The 27,164-nt window shown below is 46.6% G+C and overlaps 1 protein-coding gene across 1 annotated transcript; it reads right to left on the bottom strand.

Annotated features, from left to right (window-relative positions):
- Positions 1 to 4,797: 4,797 nt before the first annotated feature.
- LOC121578328 (phospholysine phosphohistidine inorganic pyrophosphate phosphatase) lies at positions 4,798 to 27,134 on the bottom strand. The gene is made up of 7 exons (XM_041892643.2): positions 26,946 to 27,134; positions 25,449 to 25,636; positions 22,682 to 22,835; positions 22,430 to 22,493; positions 22,202 to 22,294; positions 21,769 to 21,860; positions 4,798 to 6,225 (listed from the first exon to the last, which is right to left on the bottom strand). Exons 1-7 carry the CDS (start codon positions 27,131 to 27,133, stop codon positions 6,129 to 6,131), a joined length of 876 nt encoding a protein of 291 aa, XP_041748577.1. The 5' UTR covers position 27,134; the 3' UTR covers positions 4,798 to 6,128.
- Between the last annotated feature and the right edge of the window lie 30 nt (positions 27,135 to 27,164).

Here is a 27,164-nt window from a genome sequence, read left to right as displayed (position 1 = left end):
CACCCGCCCACCCGACTAGAATCACTACTCTCGGCGGGTCTGACCTAGAGTATGTGGACAACTACAAATACCTAGGTGTCTGTTTAGACTGTAAACTCTCCTTCCAGACTCACATTAAGCATCTCCAATCAAAAGTTAGATCTAGAATTGGCTTCCTATTTCGCAACAAAGCCTCCTTCACTCATGCTGCCAAACATGCCCTCGTAAAACTGACTATCCTACCGATCCTTGACTTCGGCGATGTCATTTCCAAATTAGCCTCCAACACTCTACTCAGCAAATTGGATGTAGTCTATCACAGTGCCATCCGTTTTGTCACCAAAGCCCCATATACTACCCACCATTGTGACCTGTACGCTCTCGTTGGCTGGTCCTCACTACATATTCGTCGCCAAACCCACTGGCTCCAGGCCATCTATAAATCACTGCTAGGCAAATCCCCGCCTTATCTTAGCTCATTGGTCACCATAGCAGCACCCACCCGTAGTCTGCGCTCCAGCAGGTATATCTCACTGGTCATCCCCAAAGCCAACACCTCCTTTGGCCGCCATTCCTTCCAGTTCTCTGCTGCCAATGACTGGAACGAACTGCAAAAATCTCTGAAGCTGGAGACTCTTATCTCCCTCACTAACTTTAAGCATCAGTTGTCAGAGCACTGGACCTGTACACAGCCATTCTGAAATTAGCCCACCCAACTACCTCATCCCCATATTGTTATTTATTTTGCTCATTTGCACCCCAGTATCTCTATTTGCACATCATCTCTTGCACATCTATCATTCCAATGTTAATACTAATTGTAATTATTTTGCACTATGGCCTATTTATTGCCTTACCTCCATAACTTGCTACATTCGCACACACTGTATATATATTTTCTGTTGTATTTTTTTGACTTTATGTTTTGTTTTACCCCATATGTAACTCTGTGTTGTTGTTTTTAATCGCACTGCTTTGCTTTATCTTGGCCAGGTCGCAGTTGTAAATGAGAACTTGTTCTCAACTGGCTTCTTACCTGGTTAAATAAAGGTTAAATAATAATTTTTAAAAAAGATCAGCACTCCTACGATGTGGATAGGGGCCCTTGGTCTAAAGTAGTGCACTACAAAAGGAATGGGGTACTGCAGACCAAGACAGAATTTCATAACACTTTCTAGCATTTCGTTAGGTTTAATTGCCCAATAAAATGTATGCTATATTCAACTTAAACGGTGACTTGACCCAAGAAGAAGCTCAATAAATCACTTTAAAACAATATTCTCTTGTTCTCCACGAATCCATTCAGCACAATGAAACCTAGGGGCTTTTATACGGGAATAATGGGTTTTCCTGACCCACTTTAAAACTCCTACAATAGAATACAATTTACATGCGATGAAGAGGAGAAGAAATGTGAAAGATTCAACCATTTGTTTACGTTTCAAAGCACTGTGGAGAGATTAGGAGGTTAGAAAATTAGACATGGCTTTTTCTACTGAAATCAATAAATCACAATTAATTAATTAGAATGAGATGTTATAACGCAGTAAGTAGTCTCCCGAGTGGCCCAGTGGTCTAAGGCGCTGCATCGCAGTGCTAGCTGTGCCACTAGAGATCCTGGTTCGAATCCAGGCTCTGTCGTAGCCGGCCGCGACCGGGAGACCCATGGGGCGGCGCCACAATAATAATAATAATGTATGCACTCACTAACTGTAAGTCGCTCTGGATAAGAGCGTCTGCTAAATGACTAAAATGTAAGTACATGTTATAGCAGGGGAAAACAGTCCGTGGATTCAGTATAATGTGCACAGAGAGGACTTGGTGTCATAACATTACATTTTAGCAGTTAGTGAGTGCATACATTTTTCATACTGGCCCAGCACCGTAACCAAGTGGTCACATATCGTTCGGGGCTCCACATCGCAAGAGGGGAGGTCTGTGGGAGTTTTATGAACATCGAGGCAGACACACGGTGAATTTGGATCCTAGAGCTCGTTGGTGTGATGATGAGGTTCATGTGGCGGATCAGTTAGTCTGCAAACGCAGTAGAAGTGGTACCTACTGCCTTGCATTTACCTCCCTATAGGCTGCTATGGCCTACACATTCAGACAGGGAAGAAACCACCATTTACCTCCCTATAGGCTGCTATAGCCTACACATTCAGACAGGGAAGAAACCACCATTTACCTCCCTATAGGCTGCTATAGCCTACACATTCAGACAGGGAAGAAACCACCATTTACCTCCCTATAGGCTGCTATAGCCTACACATTCAGACAGGGAAGAAACCACCATTTACCTGCCTATAGGCTGCTATGGCCTACACATTCAGACAGGGAAGAAACCACCATTTACCTCCCTATAGGCTGCTATGGCCTACACATTCAGACAGGGAAGAAACCACCATTTACCTCCCTATAGGCTGCTATAGCCTACACATTCAGACAGGGAAGAAACCACCATTTACCTCCCTATAGGCTGCTATAGCCTACACATTCAGACAGGGAAGAAACCACCATTTACCTCCCTATAGGCTGCTATAGCCTACACATTCAGACAGGGAAGAAACCACCATTTACCTCCCTATAGGCTGCTATAGCCTACACATTCAGACAGGGAAGAAACCACCATTTACCTGCCTATAGGCTGCTATAGCCTACACATTCAGACAGGGAAGAAACCACCATTTACCTGCCTATAGGCTGCTATGGCCTACACATTCAGACAGGGAAGAAACCACCATTTACCTGCCTATAGGCTGCTATGGCCTACACATTCAGACAGGGAAGAAACCACCATTTACCTCCCTATAGGCTGCTATAGCCTACACATTCAGACAGGGAAGAAACCACCATTTACCTCCCTATAGGCTGCTATAGCCTACACATTCAGACAGGGAAGAAACCACCATTTACCTCCCTATAGGCTGCTATAGCCTACACATTCAGACAGGGAAGAAACCACCATTTACCTGCCTATAGGCTGCTATGGCCTACACATTCAGACAGGGAAGAAACCACCATTTACCTCCCTATAGGCTGCTATAGCCTACACATTCAGACAGGGAAGAAACCACCATTTACCTCCCTATAGGCTGCTATAGCCTACACATTCAGACAGGGAAGAAACCACCATTTACCTCCCTATAGGCTGCTATAGCCTACACATTCAGACAGGGAAGAAACCACCATTTACCTGCCTATAGGCTGCTATAGCCTACACATTCAGACAGGGAAGAAACCACCATTTACCTGCCTATAGGCTGCTATGGCCTACACATTCAGACAGGAAGAAACCACCATTTACCTGCCTATAGGCTGCTATGGCCTACACATTCAGACAGGGAAGAAACCACCATTTACCTCCCTATAGGCTGCTATAGCCTACACATTCAGACAGGGAAGAAACCACCATTTACCTGCCTATAGGCTGCTATAGCCTACACATTCAGACAGGGAAGAAACCACCATTTACCTGCCTATAGGCTGCTATGGCCTACACATTCAGACAGGGAAGAAACCACCATTTACCTCCCTATAGGCTGCTATAGCCTACACATTCAGACAGGGAAGAAACCACCATTTACCTCCCTATAGGCTGCTATAGCCTACACATTCAGACAGGGAAGAAACCACCATTTACCTGCCTATAGGCTGCTATGGCCTACACATTCTATAATTCTCATGGAATTTTTGTGGTAATTAAATGTAATTTATTCAGAATTTATCAGAATACATTTTCCAAGAAATATTTTTTACCAACTCCGTCTATTCTCAAATTGAGAACAGTGAGGGAGAGCCGCGCCACGGCATCACTACATCCCTAATTATAATGTGGACCGTCCCTCACCCACAGACTCCTCCCACTTCCAATGTTGACCATCTCACCCACAGACTCCTCTCACTTCCAATGTTGACCATCTCACCCACAGACTCCTCCCACTTCCAATGTTGACCATCTCACCCACAGACTCCTCCCACTTCCAATGTTGACCATCTCACCCACAGACTCCTCCCACTTCCAATGTTGACCATCTCACCCACAGACTCCTCTCACTTCCAATGTTGACCATCTCACCCACAGACTCCTCCCACTTCCAATGTTGACCATCTCACCCACAGACTCCTCCCACTTCCAATGTTGACCATCTCACCCACAGACTCCTCCCACTTCCAATGCTGACCATCTCACCCACAGACTCCTCCCACTTCCAATGCTGACCATCTCACCCACAGACTCCTCCCACTTCCAATGCTGACCATCTCACCCACAGACTCCTCCCACTTCCAATGCTGACCATCTCACCCACAGACTCCTCCCACTTCCAATGTTGACCATCTCACCCACAGACTCCTCCCACTTCCAATGGCTTGTTGCAGTCTAACAAAGAGAGTTGGGATATGAACTCAGTTACAACTCAGGGCCAAGGCTGTGCGCACACACACACACACAACACACACACACACACACACACACACACACACAACACACACACTAGGGCATTGAGCACTTAAAAACAGTCTATGATGACAATGGCTCCCACCAAGATGTGGCAGAAGAAAAATGACTACAGAGAAGACAAAAGATGTTCAATATCTATTGGGAGTGTTCTCCTGTTCTAGAACCCTTCAGAATGTGATTAGTCAAAAGGTTCTGTCAAGGTTCTGTCCTGCACTTTAACTGTGTCACGGTTGTGTGTACGGACGGGTGTGTTATGAGGACGCTAGCTCTAGTAGCAGATATAGATTCTCTACACACCAGTCCAACCCACAGCGGCATCTACATGACTACATTACCAGAGGCAGTGAGCCAACGGAGGCCATCAGGAATTTTTATTGTTACAACGTCAACGTCCTGACCTCTACTCTGAATGTTATAAATGCTACATTGTTTCATTATTAGCATAGCAATGAGAAAACCAACATCCATAGTCATTACGGTAATGCGGTCCCAGTGTGTACACGGAGACCCCTCAGAGCCAGGGTTGCTGACTGATTGATACTCTAGAGCAGTTGACTGTGTAAAACAGAGCTATAGGATGGATTCCATTATACTCTACGTCCGTCCGTCCGTCCGTCCGTCCGTCCTCATCGTGTAAAGAGGCCAGACAACTGGCTTTAGGCACCTTCAGGTAAACATGAGGTTATTAACTTACCTAACTAGTTACCCTCTGACCACAAGGTTATTAACTTACCTAACTAGTTACCCTCTGACCACGAGGTTATTAACTTACCTAACTAGTTACCCTCTGACCACAAGGTTATTAACTTACCTAACTAGTTACCCTCTGACCATGAGGTTATTAACTTACCTAACTAGTTACCCTCTGACTCAGTATCATCCTGCCTCTCTAAACTGCATAGCTCTCTTGCTCTAGCAAAGACAGGCTACTTGAACTGTTTCTACAGTACCTTCTCTTGCTCTTCTAAGAAAGTGTTCTTCTATCTCCTCCATCTTGGCTCCAACATGGCTCTATCTCTTATAAGACTGTTATTCTATCTCCTCCATCTTGGCTCTATCTCTTATAAGACTGTTCTTCTATCTCCTCCATCTTGGCTCTATCTCTTATAAGACTGTTCTTCTATCTCTTCCATCTTGGCTCCAACATGGCTCTATCTCTTATAAGACTGTTCTTCCATCTCCTCCATCTTGGCTCCAACATGGCTCTATCTCTTATAAGACTGTTCTTCTATCTCCTCCATCTTGGCTCCAACATGGCTCTATCTCTTATAAGACTGTTCTTCTATCTCCTCCATCTTGGCTCCAACATGGCTCTATCTCTTATAAGACTGTTCTTCTATCTCCTCCATCTTGGCTCTATCTCTTATAAGACTGTTCTTCTATCTCCTCCATCTTGGCTCCAACATGGCTCTATCTCTTATAAGACTGTTCTTCTATCTCCTCCATCTTGGCTCCAACATGGCTCTATCTCCTCCATCTTGGCTCCAACATGGCTCTATCTCTTATAAGACTGTTCTTCTATCTCCTCCATCTTGGCTCTATCTCTTATAAGACTGTTCTTCTATCTCCTCCATGGCTCTCTATGTTAGTGGGTTACTCCCTGCTGTCAGGTCGTACTAGTAGTAGTCAGTGATTGTGTGTGTATGGTGTATTGTGGTGGTGAGGGTGGTTCTTCCTGGTCCTCTCCTCACTGGCCCCGGAGCTTCAGGATGGTATCCACAGCCTCCGCCAGGTTGTCCACATAGCCATCAGCTGTCACTGTGGGGTGCTTCTCATCACTGGGTCTGCAGAGAGAGAGAGAGAGACAGAGAGTGAGCGAGCGAGCGAGAAAGAGAGAGAGAGAGAGAGAGCGAGAAAGAGAGAGAGAGAGAGCGAGAGAAAGAGAGAGAGAGAGAGCGAGAGAGAGAGAGCGAGGTGCTGAATGCAGTGGGGTGCAGCGGTGAATATTGAGGAGGATGGCCTTGTGTTGTCCTGTGTGTCAGTGGGCGGTCTGCACTGTGAGATGGGAGGGTTATGTGAGCTGGCCAGCTAATGGCCGGCAGGGTGTTATGTGTGTGTATCTGTGTTTGTGTACAGGGTGTTGTGTGTGTGTGTCTGTGTTATGTGTGTGTGTACAGGGTCTTATGTTTGTGTGTGTGTGTATATATATCTGTGTTATGTGTGTGTGTACAGGGTGTTATGTGTGTGTGTGTGTGTGTGTGTGTATCTGTGTTGTTTGTGTGTGTACAGTGTGTTATGTGTGTGTGTACAGGCTTTTATGTGTGTGTACAGGGTGTTATGTGTGTGTGTACAGGGTGTTATGTGTGTGTGTGTACAGGGTGTTGTGTGTGTGTGTGTACAGGGTCTTATGTTTGTGTGTGTGTGTGTGTGTGTGTCTGTGTTATGTGTGTGTGTACAGGGTCTTATGTTTGTGTGTGTGTGTGTGTGTGTGTGTGTGTGTGTATCTGTGTTGTTTGTGTGTGTACAGGCTGTTATTTGTGTTGTGTGTGTATATATATCTGTGTTATGTGTGTGTGTACAGGGTGTTATGTGTGTGTGTACAGGGTGTTATGTGTGTGTGTACAGGGTGTTATGTGTGTGTATATATATCTGTGTTATGTGTGTGTGTACAGGGATGTTATGTCTCCTGTGGTTGGATTACTGCCTCAGTCCCTCACCCATCCACCCAGCAGTGGCCTGATGGAGTCCACACACGCTGACACGAAGATACACACACACTGCTAGAAAAGGCTATTGTGTTACCAGCAGTGGTGATGAGGGGACAATTACATCTTCTGTCTCTTCCTGTCCTCCAGTCACCTCTTCTAAAATATGCCCTGGCCTGCCTGCCTGCCTGCCTGCCTGCCTGCCTGCCTGCCTGCCCGCCCGCCTGCCTGCCTGCCTGCCCGCCCGCCCGCCCAGCCTTTGTCATCTACTCTTCCATGAATAATGTAGGGTAGCCAGGTCAATGTGAGCAGGCAGTATTCAGGACAGAGCAGTTAGTGGTACTGCTGAGGTAATGGGCTGACTGGGCCTGGGGATAGGACTGGGCCTGGGGATAGGACTGGGCCTGGGGATAGGACTGGGCCTGGGGATAGGACTGGGGATGGGACTGGGCCTGGGGATAGGACTGGGCCTGGGGATAGGACTGGGCCTGGGGATATGACTGGGGATGGGACTGGGCCTGGGGATGGGACTAGGCCTGGGGATAGGACTGGGGATAGGACTGGGCCTGGGGATAGGACTGGGCCTGGGGATAGGACTGGGGATGAGACTGGGCCTGGGGATGGGACTAGGCCTGGGGATAGGACTGGGGATAGGACTGGGCCTGGGGATAGGACTGGGCCTGGGGATAGGACTGGGGATGGGACTAGGACTGGGGATAGGACTGGGCCTGGGGATGGGACTAGGACTGGGGATAGGACTGGGACTGGAGTTGGGGCTGGGAATAGGACTGGGACTGGGGATAGGACTGGGGGTAGGACTGGGACTGGGGGTAGGACTGGGGATAGGACTGGGACTGGGGATAGGACTGGGACTGGGGATAGGACTGGGGCTGGGGATAGGACTGGGACTGGGGATAGGACTGGGCCTGGGGATAGGACTGGGACAGGACTGGGACTGGGGATAGGACTGGGGATAGGACTGGGCCTGGGGTTGGGGCTGGGGATAGGACTGGGCCTGGGGTTGGGGCTGGGGATAGGACTGGGCCTGGGGATAGGACTGGGGGTAGGACTGGGACTGGGGGTAGGACTGGGGATAGGACTGGGACTGGGGATAGGACTGGGGATAGGACTGGGGATAGGACTGGGACTGGGGATAGGACTGGGGGTAGGACTGGGCCTGGGGATAGGACTGGGGGTAGGACTGGGACTGGGGATAGGACTGGGGATAGGACTGGGGATAGGGGTAGGACTGGGACTGGGGGTAGGACTGGGGATAGGACTGGGCCTGGGGATAGGACTGGGGATAGGACTGGGCCTGGGGATAGGACTGGGGATAGGACTGGGCCTGGGGTTGGGGCTGGGGATATGACTGGGACTGGGGATAGGACTGGGACTGGGGGTAGGACTGGGGATAGGACTGGGCCTGGGGATAGGACTGGGCCTGGGGATAGGACTGGGACTGGGGATAGGACTAGGGATATGACTGGGCCTGGGGATAGGACTGGGACTGGGGATAGGACTGGGACAGGGGATAGGACTGGGGATAGGACTGGGACTGGGGATAGGACTGGGACAGGGGATAGGACTGGGGATAGGACTGGGCCTGGGGTTGGGGCTGGGGATATGACTGGGACTGGGGATAGGACTGGGACTGGGGGTAGGACTGGGGATAGGACTGGGCCTGGGGATAGGACTGGGCCTGGGGATAGGACTGGGCCTGGGGATAGGACTGGGGATAGGACTGGGACTGGGGATAGGACTTGGGATAGGACTGGGCCTGGGGTTGGGGCTGGGGATATGACGGACTGGGGATATGACTGGGACTGGGGGTAGGACTAGGGATAGGACTGGGACTGGGACTGGGGGTAGGACTGGGGATAGGACTAGGGATAGGACTGGGCCTGGGGATAGGACTGGGCCTGGGGATAGGACTGGGACTGGGGATAGGACTGGGGATAGGACTAGGGATAGGACTGGGCCTGGGGATAGGACTGGGACTGGGGATAGGACTGGGACTGGGGATAGGACTGGGACTGGGGATAGGACTGGGACTGGGGATAGGACTGGGACAGGGGATAGGACTGGGGATAGGACTGGGACTGGGGATAGGACTGGGCCTGGGGTTGGGCCTGGGGATATGACTGGGACTGGGGATATGACTGGGAATGGGGATATGACTGGGAATGGGGATATGACTGGGGATAGGACTGGGCCTGGGGATAGGACTGGGACTGGGGATAGGACTGGGGATAGGACTGGGACTGGGGATAGGACTGGGACTGGGGATAGGACTGGGACAGGGGATAGGACTGGGGATAGAACTGGGCCTGGGGTTGGGGCTGGGGATATGACTGGGACTGGGGATATGACTGGGACTGGGGGTAGGACTAGGGATAGGACTGGGCCAGGGGATAGGACTGGGCCTGGGGATAGGACTGGGACTGGGGATAGGACTGGGACTGGGGATAGGACTTGGGACTGGGGATAGGACTAGGGACTGGGGTTGGGGCTGGACCTAGGGCTCAGCAAGGTCCTGCAGGTCAATGTTGTATCAATACATGTTAACAGGTCCAGATCCAGAACCTAGGCCATAGCCCTCCCTGTCCTTTCAAACCACACAGAAAGCATAGCTCCAGACATGACGCTTGGCATTCAGGCCAAAGTGTTCAATTTTGGTTTCATCAGACCAGAGAATCTTGTTTCTCATGGTCTGAGAGTCCTTTAGGTGCCTTTTGGCAAACTCCAAGCAGGCTGTCATGTGCCTTTTACTGAGGAGTGGCTTCCGTCTGGCCACTCTACCACAAAGGCCTGATTGGTGGAGTGCTGCAGAGATGGTTGTCCTTCTGGAAGGTTTTCCCCATCTCCACAGAAGAACTCTGGAGCTCTGTCAGAGTGACCATCGGGTTCTTGGTCACCTCCCTGACCAAGGCCTTTCTCCCCCGATTGCTCAGTTTGGCCGGGCGGCCAGCTCTAGGAAGAGTCTTGGTGGTTCCAAACTTCTTCCATTTAAGAATGATGGAGGCCACTGTGTTCTTGGGGACCTGCAATGCTGCAGACATTTCTTGGTACCCTTCTCCAGATCTGTGCCTCTACACAATGATGTCTCGGAGCTCTGCGGACAATTCCTTCGACCTCATGGCTTAGTTTTTGCTTTGACATGTACTGCCAATTGTGGGACCTTATATAGACAGGTGTGTGCCTTTCCAAATCATGTCCAATCAATTGAATTTACCACAGGTGGACTCCAATCAAGTTGTAGAAACATCTCAAGGATGATGATCAATGGAAACAGGATGCACCTGAGCTCAATTTCGAGTCTCATAGCAAAGGGTCTGAATACTTATGTAAATAAGATTTGTTTTATAAATGTGCAAGATTTTCTAAAAACCTGTTTTTGCTTTGGCATTATGGGGTATTGTGTGTAGATCGATGAGGATTTATTTTGTATTTTTTTTGGTTGTTGTATTTTAACCCCCTTTTTCTCACCAATTTTCGATCTTGTCTCATCGCTGAAACTCCCCAACGGGCTCAGGAGGCGAAGGTCGAGTCATGCGTCCTTCGAAACATAACCGGGAAGCCAGCCGCACCAATGTGTCGGAGGAAACACTGTTCAATTGACGACGAGGTCAGCCTGCAGGCGCCCGGCCCCCCCACAAGTTGTTGCTAGAGCACGATGAGCCAAGTATAGCGCCCCTGGCCAAACCCTCCCCTAACCCGGACAACGCTGGGCAAATTGTGCGCCGCCCTATGGGACTCCCGATCACGGCCGGTTGTGATACAGCCCGGGATCGAACCCGGGTCTGTGGTGACGCCTCTAGCGCTGCGATGCAGTGCCTTAGACCGCTGCGCCACTCGGGAGGCCCCTATTTTCATTAATTTAGTCAATTTCAGAATAAGGCTGTAACGTAACAAAATGTGGAAAAAGGGAAGGGGTCTGAATACTTTCCAAATGCACTGTACAAGGCAGCAGTGCTCAACTTCGCCAGGACCCTAAAAGACATCGCCCTCAACCGCAGCGCCAACACCTCACACAGGAGCAACAGATCAACAGACACCCCACCCAGACCAGCGATACACTCTCCCAGACCTGCAGGACCAGATTCTCAGCAGGCTCTGCTCACAATTACTGGCCTGAGGCCAAACCACACGACTAACAACATTGGACACTTTATGGAACACAAAGCCTTCACTATTTCATCCTGGAATATCCAAGGCCTGAGGTCATCTGCCTTCGGCCTAAAGAGCAGGAACCTGGACTTCACCAAAGAAATCAGAAATAGAGACATTGTCATCCTACAAGAAACATGGTATAGAAGAGATGGACCCACTGGTTGCCCTCTAGGTTACAGAGAGCTGGTAGTCCCATCCACCAAAATACCAAGTGTGAAACAGGGGGTATGCTAATTTGGTATAGAGCAGACCTAACTCACTCTATTAAATTAATCAAAACAGGCTAGAAATTCAAAAGGAAATTATATCAACAGAGAAATATGTCCTCCTGTGTGCTACCTATATCCCCCCACTAGAATCCCCATACTTTAACGATGACAGCTTCTCCATCCTAGAGGGGGAAATCAATCATTTCCAGACCCAGGGACATGTACTAGTCTGTGGCGACCTAAATGCCAGAACTGGACAAGAACCTGACACCCTCAGCACACAGGGGGACAAACACCTACCTGGAGGTGACAGCATTCCCTCCCCCATATGCCCCCCTAGGCACAACCACGACAACATAACCAACAAAAACGGGTCACGACTCCTGCAGCTCTGTCGCACGCTGGGTCTGTACATAGTCAATGGTAGGCTTCGAGGGGACTCCTACGGTAGGTACACCTCATCTCGTCAGTAGTACTGTAGACTACTTCATCACTGACCCCAACCCAGAGTCTCTCAGAGCGTTCACAGTCAGCCCACTGACACCCCTATCAGATCACAGCAAAATCACAGTCTACTTGAACAGAGCAATACTCAATCATGAGGCATCAAAACCAAAGGAACTGAATAATATTAAGAAATGCTATAGATGGAAGGAAAGTAGTGTTGAAACCTACCAAAAAACAATTAGGCAACAACAAATTCAATCCCTTTTAGACAACTTCCTGGACAAGTAATAGTGAATAGTGAAGGTAGTGAAGGTGAAGGTGTAAACTTGGCAGTAGAAAACCTAAACTATATATTTGACCTCTCAGCTTCCCTATCAAATCTAAAAAAACTCTAACAGAAAACTGAAGAAAAGTAACAAGTGACAAATGGTTTGATGAAGAAAGAAAAAACCTAAGAAAGAAATTGAGAAACCTATCCAACCAGAAACATAGAGACCCAGAAAACCTACGCCTTCACTATGGTGAATCACTAAAACAACACAGAAATACACTACGGAAAAAGAAGGAACAGCATGTCAGAAATCAACTCAATGTAATTGAAGAATCCATAGACTCCACTTCTGGGAAAATCGAAACACACTAAACAAACAACAACACAAGTTAACTATCCAAAACGGAGATGTATGGGTAAACCACTTCTCCAATCGTTTTGGCCCTATAACAAAGAACAAACAGCAAAAACATATACATGATCAAATGCAAATCTTAGAATCAACTATTAAAGACTACCAGAACCCACTGGATTCTCCAACTACATTGAATGAACTACAGGACAAAATACAAACCCCCCAACCCAAAAAGGCCTGTGGTGTTGATGGTATCCTCAATTAAATGACCACAAATTCCAATTGGCTATACTTAAACTCTTTAACATCATCCTTAGCTCTGACATCTTCACCAACCAAGGACTGATCACCCCAATTCACAAAAGTGGAGACAAATTTGACCCCAATAACTACTGTGGGATATGCGTCAACAGCAACCTTGGGAAAATCTTCTGCATTACCATTAACAGCAGACTCTTAAATTTCCTCAGTGAAAACAATGTACTGAGGAAATGTCAAATTGGCTTTTTACCAAATTACCGTACGACAGACCACGTATTCACCCTGCACACCCTAATTGACAAACAAACAAACCAAAACAAAGGCAAAGTCTTCTCATGCTTTGTTGACTTCAAAAAAGCTTTTGACTCAATATGGCATGAGGGTCTGCTATACAAATTGATGGAAAGTGGGGTTGGGGGAAAAACATACGACATTATAAAATCCATGTACACAAACAACAAGTGTGTGATTAAAATTGGCAAAAAACACACACATTTCTTTCCACAGGGCCATGGGGTGAGACAGGGATGCAGTTTAAGCCCCACCCTCTTCAACATATATATCAACAAATTGGCGAGGGCACTAGAACAGTCAGCAGCACTCGGCCTCACCCTACTAGAAACTGAAGTCAAATGTCTACTGTTTGCTGATGATCTGGTGCTTCTGTCCCCAACCAAGGAGGGCCTACAGCAGCACCTAGATCTTCTGCCCAGATTCTGTCAGACCTGGGCCCTGACAGTAAATCTCAGCAAGACAAAAATAATGGTGTTCCAAAAAAGGTCCAGTTGCCAGGACCACAAATACAAATTCCATCTAGACACCGTTGCCCTAGAGCACACAAAAAACTATACATACCTCTGCCTAAACATCAGCGCCACAGGTAACTTCCACAAAGCTGTGAACGATTTGAGAGACAAGGCAAGAAGGGCCTTTTACGCCATCAAAAGGAACTAAAATTCGACATACCAATTAGGATCTGGCAAAAAATACTTGAATCAGTTATAGAACCCATTGCCCTTCATAGTTGTGAGGTCTGGGGTCCGCTCACCAACCAAAAATTCACAAAATGGGACAAAACCAAATTTAGACTGCATGCAGAATTCTGCTAAAATATTTTAAAACACCAAATAATGCATGCAGAGCAGAATTAGGCCGATACCCGCTAATGATCAAAATCCAGAAAAGAGCCGTTAAATTCTCCAACCACCTAAAAGGAAGCGATTCCCAAACCTTCCATAACAAAGCCATCACCTACAGAGAGATGAACCTGGAGATGAATATACTAACTACTGTGATATGTGGTTGTCTCACCTAACTATCTGAAGATGAATATACTAACTACTGGGATATGTGGTTGTCTCACCTAACTATCTGAAGATGAATATACTAACTACTGGGATATGTGGTTGTCTCACCTAGCTATCTGAAGATGAATATACTACCTACTGGGATATGTGGTTGTCTCACCTAACTATCTGAAGATGAATATACTAACTACTGGGATATGTGGTTGTCTCACCTAACTATCTGAAGATGAATATACTAACTACTGGGATATGTGGTTGTCTCACCTAACTATCTGAAGATGAATATACTAACTACTGGGATATGTGGTTGTCAAAATGTAAGCAAGTCCATACAGCTGCTATGATTCAATATGCTGCTACATAGCTGAAAAGGCTATTCCAGGCGATGGTAGAACAGAGTTCACAGGAGGCTGATACAGAGTTCATCAGATCAGATTGTTCCCATGCTATTTTATTTGATCAACATCAGCAGTCAGATCTCAGAGCTATTCTGATTTCCCTGTGCAAACCTGTTGTACATTAAATTCTCTCTCTCTCTCTCTCTCTCTCTCTCTCTCATATATATTTTACCATCTTGCACCTCCATGTTCAGTACATCAGTATATTACATTAGAGGGGTGTAGTCGGCAGGTAGCTTAGTGGTTAAGAGCGTTGTGGCAGTAACCGAAAGGTCGCTGGTTCTAATCCCCGAGCCGACTAGGTGAAAAATCAGTCCATGTGCCCTTGAGCAAGGCACTTAACCCTAATTGCTCCTGTAAATCGCTCTGGATAAGAGCGTCTGCTAAATGACTAAAATGTAGTCACGGTAATCTCCAGACTCCACCATTAGTGCGGTGGCATACGTCTAGTCACATGCTCAGTCAGACTGATGGGAAATGACTACAGACTACAGCTATTGTATTAGGAAATGTTTTTGCGTTACACAAGCTACATATTCTTTGCATAACCCAAAATGTTTCAGTATTGCAGAACATAAGTATTAAGAATGAAACATATATTATTGGCACCTTTCTGGGAAATGACTTATTTGTCAGGTAAATAGATCTTTATCTCAGAGCAACAAAGGGCTTCTCAAACTCTAACACAGTTCTGTATGTGGTGAGTTTGTGTGTGTGTGTGTGTGTGTGTGTGTGTGTGTGTGTGTGTGTGTGTGATAGATTGGGAGTTCTGTGTGTGTGTGTGTGTGTGTGTGTGTGTGTGTGTGTGTGTGTGTGTGTGTGTGTGTGTGTGTGTGTGTGTGTGTGTGTGTAGGGCCATTTGTATGCGTGTTAAATTCCAGAACTATTTGGAGCCTTCCGTTTGGGAGATTTACCTGGAGGCGATGGTTCCATGGAAAGCTTACTGTCTAGATGATGGGACCAGCGCCTATAGCCACACTGAGCCGAACACACACCACGGGAAAACACAGCGCTCAGATATGACAGGTCCAATGAAGAATTGGTTGCAAGAACCACGGCCTATTATGAGAATGCAGCCATGTAGTAGTTGGGGTTACCCTTGGATACCAAACATTCCATCCACACAACAAAGTGTCCTCCGCCAACAAGCACACATTTATCATTCATAAATCTAGGACCATAAACATGGCCTTAATTAAACTAAACGGCTTTGGTAATAATGATTCCATAACCCCCAAAAGGAGGACGAGGAGAAGGTCATAAACAGGTCATTAATATCACATCTGGCTGAAGATATAATTAGTACCTTTCATGTCCCTCTGTGTTCTCCCTCGGTAGGGTACAATACAGCCGTATCGGAAGGCCTGGTAACAGATTTAGGGTGTTACAATACAGCCGTATCGGAAGGCCTGGTAACAGATTTAGGGTGTTACAATACAGCCGTATCGGAAGGCCTGGTAACAGATTTAGGGTGTTACAATACAGCCGTATCGGAAGGCCTGGTAACAGATTTAGGGTGTTACAATACAGCCGTATCGGAAGGCCTGGTAACAGATTTAGGGTGTTACAATACAGCCGTATCGGAAGGCCTGGTAACAGATTCAGGGTGTTACAAGCAGCCACATCGGAAGGCCTGGTAACAGATTTAGGGTGTTACAAGCAGCCACATCGGAAGGCCTGGTAACAGATTTAGGGTGTTACAAGCAGCCACATCGGAAGGCCTGGTAACAGATTTAGGGTGTTACAAGCAGCCACATCGGAAGGCCTGGTAACAGATTTAGGGTGTTACAAGCAGCCATATTGGAAGGCCTGGTAACAGATTTAGGGTGTTACAAGCAGCCATATCGGAAGGCCTGGTAACAGATTTAGGGTGTTACAAGCAGCCACATCGGAAGGCCTGGTAACAGATTCAGGGTGTTACAAGCAGCCATATTGGAAGGCCTGGTGGGGAACTACACAGGAGGCCTGAGACAGAGCACTGAGAGAGCAGCGCCTAGTTGACTTGGGCTGGTCCCAGATGGCAGCCTATCCCCTACACAGTGCACTATAAGTACTAGGGTGACATTTGGGACACCTCCTTGGAGACAGCCAGCTGTGTTTTCCCACATCTCGCTGTGGTTTATGGCTGCTCCCTGCTCCCCACAGAGTTTACGGGTCATGCAAGGCTAAACAAAGCTAAATCTCACGTCTCACACTCACAATGAAAAGTAGCAGACAGTGTTTGTGTGAGGCTGAACAGCCACCTGGCCATCAGTTACGTGATGCCACACACACACACCATCGGCCCCCTTTGGCTCAGATCAGTGCCAATCTGTCACCGTGTGTGTGTGTGTGTGAATCTGCAAGCATGTGTGTATGTGTGTGTGAAAATGTGTGTGTATGTATGTATGTATGTATGTATGTATGTATCTGTGTGAATCTGTGAGTGTAGGTGTGTGTGTGTGTGTGTGTGTGTGTGTGTGTGTGAGTTTGTGTCTGTATGTATGTATGTATATGAATCTGTGTGTGTGTGTGTGTGTGTGTGTGTGTGTGTGTGTGTTGTATGTATCTGTGTGAATCTGTGTGTGTGTGTGTGTGTGTGTGTGTGTATGTGTGTATATGAATCTGTGTGTGTGTGTGAAACACCCAGTCAGAGCTGTGTTTAACATGCTCAACTTAAACACACAAGATACTATTACTAATACAGCTAATACTATTACTAATACAGCTAATACTATTACTAATACAGCTAATACTATTACTAATACTAATACAGCTAATACTATTACTATTACAGCTAATACTATTACTAATACAGCTAATACTATTACTAATACAGCTATTACTAATACAGCTAATACTATTACTAATACTAATACAGCTATTACTATTACAGCTAATACTATTACTATTACAGCTAATACTATTACTAATAGAGCTAATACTATTACAGCTAATACTATTACTATTACAGCTAATACTATTACTAATACAGCTAATACTATTACAGCTAATACTATTACTAATAGAGCTAATACTATTACAGCTAATACTATTACTATTACAGCTAATACTATTACTAATACAGCTAATACTATTACAGCTAATACTATTACTAATACAGCTACTACTATTACTAATACAGCTAATACTAATACAGCTAATACTATTACTAATACAGCTAATACTATTACTAATACAGCTAATACTATTACTAATACAGCTAATACTAATACAGCTAATACTATTACTAATACAGCTAATACTTACTAATACAGCTAATACTATTACTAATACTAATACAGCTAATACTATTACTAATACAGCTAATACTAATACAGCTAATACTAATACAGCTATTACTAATACAGCTAATAGGCTACTAGCTATTACTGCTCCCACAAGGGGACTCTTAGACCAACTAACCCAGTGGAGATAGTGAACCCAGTGGGACTATTAGACCAACTAACCCAGTGGAGATGGTGAACCCAGTGGGACTATTAGACCAACTAACCCAGTGGAGATGGTGAACCCAGTGGGACTATTAGACCAACTAACCCAGTGGAGATGGTGAACCCAGTGGGACTATTAGACCTAGTTAACCCAGTGGAGATGGTGAACCCAGTGGGACTATTAGACCAACTAACCCAGTGGAGATGGTGAACCCAGTGGGACTATTAGACCAACTAACCCAGTGGAGATGGTGAACCCAGTGGGACTATTAGACCAAGTTAACCCAGTGGAGATGGTGAACCCAGTGGGACTATTAGACCTAGTTAACCCAGTGGAGATGGTGAACCCAGTGGGACTCTTAGACCTAGTTAACCCAGTGGAGATGGTGAACCCAGTGGGACTCTTAGACCAAGTTAACCCAGTGGAGATGGTGAACCCAGTGGGACTATTAGACCTAGTTAACCCAGTGGAGATGGTGAACCCAGTGGGACTATTAGACCTAGTTAACCCAGTGGAGATGGTGAACCCAGTGGGACTATTAGACCTAGTTAACCCAGTGGAGATGGTGAACCCAGTGGGACTATTAGACCAAGTTAACCCAGTGGAGATGGTGAACCCAGTGGGACTCTTAGACCAACTAACCCAGTGGAGATAGTGAACCCAGTGGGACTCTTAGACCTAGTTAACCCAGTGGAGATGGTGAACCCAGTGGGACTCTTAGACCAAGTTAACCCAGTGGAGATGGTGAACCCAGTGGGACTATTAGACCTAGTTAACCCAGTGGAGATGGTGAACCCAGTGGGACTATTAGACCTAGTTAACCCAGTGGAGATGGTGAACCCAGTGGGACTCTTAGACCTAGTTAACCCAGTGGAGATGGTGAACCCAGTGGGACTCTTAGACCAAGTTAACCCAGTGGAGATGGTGAACCCAGTGGGACTCTTAGACCAAGTTAACCCAGTGGAGATGGTGAACCCAGTGGGACTCTTAGACCAACTAACCCAGTGGAGATAGTGAACCCAGTGGGACTCTTAGACCTAGTTAACCCAGTGGAGATAGTGAACCCAGTGGGACTCTTCGACCTAGTTAACCCAGTGGAGATGGTGAACCCAGTGGGACTCTTAGACCAAGTTAACCCAGTGGAGATGGTGAACCCAGTGGGACTCTTAGACCAACTAACCCAGTGGAGATAGTGAACCCAGTGGGACTCTTAGACCTAGTTAACCCAGTGGAGATGGTGAACCCAGTGGGACTCTTAGACCAACTAACCCAGTGGAGATGGTGAACCCAGTGGGACTATTAGACCAAGTTAACCCAGTGGAGATGGTGAACCCAGTGGGACTCTTAGACCAACTAACCCAGTGGAGATGGTGAACCCAGTGGGACTATTATACCTAGTTAACCCAGTGGAGATGGTGAACCCAGTGGGACTATTAGACCTAGTTAACCCAGTGGAGATGGTGAACCCAGTGGGACTCTTAGACCTAGTTAACCCAGTGGAGATGGTGAACCCAGTGGGACTATTAGACCAACTAACCCAGTGGAGATGGTGAACCCAGTGGGACTATTAGACCTAGTTAACCCAGTGGAGATGGTGAACCCAGTGGGACTATTAGACCTAGTTAACCCAGTGGAGATGGTGAACCCAGTGGGACTATTAGACCTAGTTAACCCAGTGGAGATGGTGAACCCAGTGGGACTATTAGACCTAGTTAACCCAGTGGAGATGGTGAACCCAGTGGGACTATTAGACCAACTAATCCAGTGGAGATGGTGAACCCAGTGGGACTCTTAGACCAACTAACCCAGTGGAGATGGTGAACCCAGTGGGACTCTTAGACCTAGTTAACCCAGTGGAGATGGTGAACCCAGTGGGACTATCAGACCTAGTTAACCCAGTGGAGATGGTGAACCCAGTGGGACTATTAGACCTAGTTAACCCAGTGGAGATGGTGAACCCAGTGGGACTATTAGACCTAGTTAACCCAGTGGAGATGGTGAACCCAGTGGGACTATTAGACCTAGTTAACCCAGTGGAGATGGTGAACCCAGTGGGACTATTAGACCTAGTTAACCCAGTGGAGATGGTGAACCCAGTGGGACTCTTAGACCAACTAATCCAGTGGAGATGGTGAACCCAGTGGGACTCTTAGACCAACTAATCCAGTGGAGATGGTGAACCCAGTGGGACTCTTAGACCTAGTTAACCCAGTGGAGATGGTGAACCCAGTGGGACTATTAGACCTAGTTAACCCAGTGGAGATGGTGAACCCAGTGGGACTATTAGACCTAGTTAACCCAGTGGAGATGGTGAACCCAGTGGGACTATTAGACCTAGTTAACCCAGTGGAGATGGTGAACCCAGTGGGACTCTTAGACCTAGTTAACCCAGTGGAGATGGTGAACCCAGTGGGACTATTAGACCTAGTTAACCCAGTGGAGATGGTGAACCCAGTGGGACTATTAGACCTAGTTAACCCAGTGGAGATGGTGAACCCAGTGGGACTCTTAGACCAACTAATCCAGTGGAGATGGTGAACCCAGTGGGACTCTTAGACCAACTAACCCAGTGGAGATGGTGAACCCAGTGGGACTATTAGACCAGCTAACCCAGTGGAGATGGTGAACCCAGTGGGACTCTTAGACCTAGTTAACCCAGTGGAGATGGTGAACCCAGTGGGACTCTTAGACCTAGTTAACCCAGTGGAGATGGTGAACCCAGTGGGACTCTTAGACCTAGTTAACCCAGTGGAGATGGTGAACCCAGTGGGACTCTTAGACCTAGTTAACCCAGTGGAGATGGTGAACCCAGTGGGACTATTAGACCTAGTTAACCCAGTGGAGATGGTGAGCCCAGTGGGACTCTTAGACCAACTAACCCAGTGGAGATGGTGAACCCAGTGGGACTCTTAGACCAACTAACCTAGTGGAGATGGTGAACCCAGTGGGACTCTTAGACCTAGTTAACCCAGTGGAGATGGTGAACCCAGTGGGACTCTTAGACCTAGTTAACCCAATGGAGATGGTGAACCCAGTGGGACTATTAGACATAACTAACCCAGTGGAGATGGTGAACTATGTGATGCTTGGCATTCAGGCCAAATAGTTCAATTTTGGTTTCATCAGACCAGACAATCTTGTTTCTCATGGTCTGAGAGTCTTTAGGTGCCTTTTGGCAAACTCCAAGCGGACTGTCATGTGCCTTTTACTGAGGAGTGACTTCAGTCTGGCCACTCTACCATAAAGGCCTGATTGGTGGAGTGCTGCAGAGATGGTTGTCCTTCTGGAAGGTTCTCCCATCTCCACAGAGGAACTCTGGAGCTCTATCAGAGTGACCATCGGGTTCTTGGTCACTTCCCTGACCAAGGCCCTTCTCCCCCGATTGCTCAGTTTGGCCGGGCGGCCAGCTCTAGGAAGAGTCTTGGTGGTTCCAAACTTCTTTGATTTAAGAATGATGGAGGCCACTGTGTTCTTGGGGACCTTCAATGCTGCAGAAATGTTTTGGTACCCTTCCCCAGATCTGTGATTCGACACAATCCTGTCTCGGAGCTCTACAGACAATTCCTTAGAAGTTAGCTCAATGGGGAATCTCCATCGAAAATAGTTTTTTGAGTCCTTAGACTTAATCTGTGTCCAGGAAAATGCCCCTAAACATTGAGTTAAAATAGGTGGTCTCCACATGTAGGCCTGTAGTAAAAGTGACAGCTTTGTGCAGTTATTGTGGTGTTAGACCGCCCTCTTGTGGTCGTTGATGGGGTGGGTGGTTTCTGCCTGCATGAATTTCAGTTACGTGAAGCCAAACATACAGATGTCAACATACACAAACACCTACCTGTATTTTCCTGTCCTCACTTGGACACCCTTCATTCCACAGTGTTGGGCTCCGCCCACATCATTCACCAGATCATCACCAATCATCAGAGTCTGACAGACAGACAGACAGACAAAGAGGATGGCTCAGAATGGTTGAGAGAATCATCATTCCAGGTGAAGCTGGTTGAGAGAATGCCAAGAGTGTGCAAAGCTGTCATCAAGACAAAGGGTGGCTATTTGAAGAATCAAATATAAAATACATTCTGATGTGTTTAACACTTTTGTTTTGGTTACTACATCATTCCATATGTGTTATTTCATAGTTTTGATGTCTTCACTATTATTCTACAATGTAGAAAATAGTACAAATAAAGAAAACCCTTGAATGAGTAGGTGTTCTAAAACTTTTGACTGGTAGTGTATGTGCTTGGCTTTAAAAAAAAAAATCCTACCTGGTGTGACTGAATCCCCATGTCATCTAGAACTTTCTGAAAGAACATGGGGTCAGGCTTCCCAATGACCTCAGCTTCTATATCACAGGCATACTGAGGAGTGAAACACGAAGACAGATCAACAAACAACAGAGATGACTACAAGTTCCCACAAAGGTCTGGGGGGGCGATATCAAAGTGCTTTGACTTCCAACTCTCCTACTCTGTGTGTAACATAATAGCTCTCACCTCCAGCGCCTTCATGTAAACCCCAACATCCAGTTTCAGGCCGTCATCCTCTTTGTAGTACTTCCTATAAGATCACACAGTGGACCACAGGGTTCAAGTAAAGCTGCAGGAATAAAGGCCTGAATAAATCAGGCCTTTATTACTGGGTTATTACTACATGATAATAGCATTATTATCAGAGAGAGAGACAGAGAGAGAGACAGAGAGAGAGAGAGAGAGAGAGAGAGAGAGAGAGAGAGAGAGAGCGCATACCCTCTGCCCAGAGAGAACAGCACTGGTTTCTCCAGCCCCATGAGAACTCTGAAGGCATCGTTGAGGTTCTGGTAGGAGAACTTCTCTGCTGCATCTCCTATGACAACACAGTTTGGGTTGGCCTTCTCAACACTGTCAAACTCAGGGACAACACCTACAACGAACCAAACAAAACACAGTATGCACGATCACTTTGCATAGAAATATTAGACAAAATTCTAAAAACGTTATTGTCCATTAAAGTAACACAGAACGGAAGATGGTCTTGGGCGCTCTGGCTTACATTAAAAGGATAAAAACAGACATAAAAACACAGACATCGAGTCAAGTTCAGCATCTTCTTTAGGATTGTCACTACAGAGGACAAAGCGGATGTATTCAGTCCATTCTTCCATGCGAGCCGTAACTTTAGTCTCCAATAGGGTTTAATATTTTCCCGGTATTTTACTAAAATGTTCCATCCCAAGAGTAAATCCCTTTTCTCCGGGGTAACCCGGTATTTCCAACCGGAAGTGTCTTTCAAAATAATTATGAAGTATATACATAAAGCCTATGTCTGGATTTGAATTGAAAATTCAAGCATGATGCTACCTGAGCTATACATTAAATGTACAATTAAAAGATAAGGTGACCCCTGAAAGCCAGATGGAGATGGGTTAATTAAAGGCACATTCTGTCTTTATATTACTGTAGAATAGACCATGCTGCAGCAAATGCAGGCCTACCTGTCACAAGAAACAAAGTGACCATGATGAGACGATAGGTCTACATGCATTGTTACCATGATGAGATGATAGGTCTACATGCATTGTTACCATGATGAGATGATAGGTCTACATGCACTGTTACCATGGTGAGATGATAGGTCTACATGCATTGTGAACTGCTCTCCATACTGAGATGGGCTGTCTGTCCCCACCCTGAGCGTTGATGATTCATCATGCAGAGGCCATAGAGAAGACAGATTTAGACATTGTATATCATTTAACAGGTCCATTGTCACGCCATGCTGTTCATATAAATAATTTATTATAATTGACCGGTTTCTCGCAGTTATTCATCCCGGGAAAAGGGAGTGGTGTTGGGCGGTAAACCCCGGTAAACCGGGTTCCCACCATTCAACCCTAGTCTCCGACCAGACGGCAGCATATGGAAGGATGCAACCCTAGTCTCCGACCAGACGGCAGCATATGGAAGGATGCAACCCTAGTCTCCGACCAGACGGCAGCATATGGAAGGATGCAACCTAGTCTCCGACCAGACGGCAGCATATGGAAGGATGCAACCCTAGTCTCCGACCAGACGGCAGCATATGGAAGGATGCAACCCTAGTCTCCGACCAGACGGCAGCATATGGAAGGATGCAACCCTAGTCTCCGACCAGACGGCAGCATATGGAAGGATGCAACCCTAGTCTCCGACCAGACGGCAGCATATGGAAGGATGCAACCCTAGTCTCCGACCAGACGGCAGCATATGGAAGGATGCAACCCTAGTCTCCGACCAGACGGCAGCATATGGAAGGATGCAACCCTAGTCTCCGACCAGACGGCAGCATATGGAAGGATGCAACCCTAGTCTCCGACCAGACGGCAGCATATGGAAGGATGCAACCCTAGTCTCCGACCAGACGGCAGCATATGGAAGGATGCAGTTGGTGGATGTGACCATTTGTATGTGCATTTATTTGCCAAGGCAGCAGCTACTCTTCCTGGGGTTTATTATGGATCCCCATTAGTTCCTGCCAAGGCAGCAGCTACTCTTCCTGGGGTTTTTGGATCCATTTTCCTGCCAAGGCAGCAGTTACTCTTCCTGGGGTTTATTATGGATCCCCATTAGTTCCTGCCAAGGCAGCAGCTACTCTTCCTGGGGTTTATTATGGATCCCCATTAGTTCCTGCCAAGGCAGCAGCTACTCTTCCTGGGGTTTATTATGGATCCCCATTAGTTCCTGCCAAGGCAGCAGCTACTCTTCCTGGGGTTTATTATGGATCCACATTAGTTCCTGCCAAGGCAGCAGCTACTCTTCCTGGGGTTTATTAAGGATCCCCATTAGTTCCTGCCAAGGCAGCAGCTACTCTTCCTGGGGTTTATTATGGATCCCCATTAGTTCCTGCCAAGGCAGCAGCTACTCTTCCTGGGGTCCAACAACATGAAAGCAGTTATACCAGACCTGGGCTGCTTTCCTTGTGAGGTTCTGTGTGTAAAGTTCTTGTGAGGTTCTGTGTGTAAAGTTCTTGTGAGGTTCTGTGTGTAAAGTTCTTGTGAGGTTCTGTGTGTAAAGTTCTTGTGAGGTTCTGTGTGTAAAGTTCTTGTGAGGTTCTGTGTGTAAAGTTCTTGTGAGGTTCTGTGTGTAAAGTTCTTGTGAGGTTCTGTATGTAAAGTTACTGTGAGGTTCTGTGTGTAAAGTTACTGTGAGGTTCTGTGTGTAAAGTTATTGTGAGGTTCTGTGTGTAAAGTTATTGTGAGGTTCTGTGTGTAAAGTTATTGTGAGGTTCTGTGTGTAAAGCTCTTGGAGTTGTGGCTGTTTGCTGCCGACTAGATCTGGCCTGACTACGTGTGCCAGTTTACTCCTGTTCCTGACTGAGGGGTTCCCATCCCGATAGCCTTCACAAAGTCACACCAGGAGGTAGAATCATGAAGAACAAATGACAGGGTTACTTTGAGCCAGGCTGGGTAAGAGTAGGTGTGTGTGTATGGAACTTGCGAGCTGTGGAAAGATTTCCTCTTTAAGTACAATAAACCTAATTAACATGATTAATCAATACCATCATAGACCAGCAGGTGAGGTCGTAGACCCCTCTCCTTCAGGACAGCCACGGCAGCCGGGGCTGGGGAGAACACCTCAGACACAGAGATATCAAAGCCCATCCTCTGCAGCTTGGCTACAAACTCCTCCCGTGTGGCCTGGGTCTCGTTGGTACAGAAACGCAGCTGCAGGTCCGACGCCTTTAGCCTTTATGGGGAAACGTATTGACATAATCATTTTTACATTCAGCATTTTTGTCATTTAGCAGACGTTCTTATCCAGAGCGACTTACAGTAAGTGCATTCATGTTAAATTAGCTATGTGAGACAACCACATCTCAGTCATAGTCAGAACATTTTCCTCAGAGTAGTTATCAGCAAAGTCAGTGCTTGTAAGAAAAGACTAGTCGAGTGTAAATTCTTTTTTTTTTGCGCTATGAGATTTAATCAAGATATTTTGATAACCTCATTAATCTCATTCACCAGACACTTCCTTATATGCCCTATGCAAAGTTAGCCCGGGGGACGAGCTTTGATTACCAGTGGGTTGTTGTAGTTCTTTCTTCCTGTTTATCAAGGATACTTTGTTCTCCTGCTGGTAGTAAGTCCAGGTGTCTGAGTTTACTTTTCTAATAGGTTTGACATTACAACCTTGGTAGACTGCAGAACAGATGCAGTGAAACCACATTCTCTAGAGATGACTTCATTCTGAACCAAAAACAACCCCAGTAGAGAAATAAAAACCAATCCAATCATTAGGCTACAATGAATCTCTACATGTGTAGTCCGAAAGGACATTCAACTGATCTGCACCATTACACATTGCATTTATTTGCATTTTATTGGATTGTAGAAATAATGTATTCAGTGCTGCAGTGAGTGACAGCTCTGAAGCCATCGTGCCACTCCCCCCTTATCAGTTTTGAATGTTTGACATTAGGTTACACAGCAGACTGACAACAAAACCAGACTCACCTGAGACTACCCATTCGAAGGTTAACAACATTCAGAACTTAAACTTTACACATGTAATAGAAGTGTACTATAGCTGTCGTAGAGCTGTTAAAATAGTTTCCTATTTCTGCAGTGTATCATGTGTTCTGCTGCTACATTTCAATATGAATGAATCTAAAAGGCTAATCGTCGCACCCCGTCGTTCTGATGTATAAACCTCATCTTCTCACTTCTCCTACCTACGGAGCCTGGAATTGGATAACCACCTCCTTCACCACAGTCATATAAAACGCCGCACGTCTAAAGACTTCGGATGCAATCTTTCCAACTGGTGTCGGCCACGCCGAAAAAAAGAGTGAAAGCTCAGAGTTGGCAAGGAGCAGATGTGCTCGATCCCAGAACCAGAACAACCACACGGACGCTTCACTGCTGGCTGCCGATCGGCCCTAGATTTGCCCGTTCAATATGTTTCCACCCGGACCCACCGTCCACGAAACAGCGTCCGTCCTCAGAATGCCACCGGGCATAGGTCAACGTCTACATAGTAGTCTACCTAGCCTTACCTTCTCACTGCTTCTACGGAGCCTGGAATCGGAGAGCCGCCGTCTTCCCCAGCATCATATAACACGCCGCACATGTCTAAAATCACACCTTTCAGACTTTTGACGGAGTCTTCCCAGTGGGTAGCTGCCATGGCGAAAAAGTGACACAGAGAAACAACTGCTGCTTCCTTCTTCTTCTTCGTCCTCATTTTATGGATTTGGTTGCATCCAACTTTTAGG

The sequence above is a fragment of the Coregonus clupeaformis genome, unplaced genomic scaffold, assembly GCF_020615455.1.
Source record: "Coregonus clupeaformis isolate EN_2021a unplaced genomic scaffold, ASM2061545v1 scaf2657, whole genome shotgun sequence".
In the NCBI taxonomy this organism is placed as follows: Eukaryota; Metazoa; Chordata; class Actinopteri; order Salmoniformes; family Salmonidae; genus Coregonus; species Coregonus clupeaformis.
The sequence above is the reverse complement of the archived record's forward strand: the minus strand, read 5'-3'. Positions and strand labels throughout refer to the sequence as shown.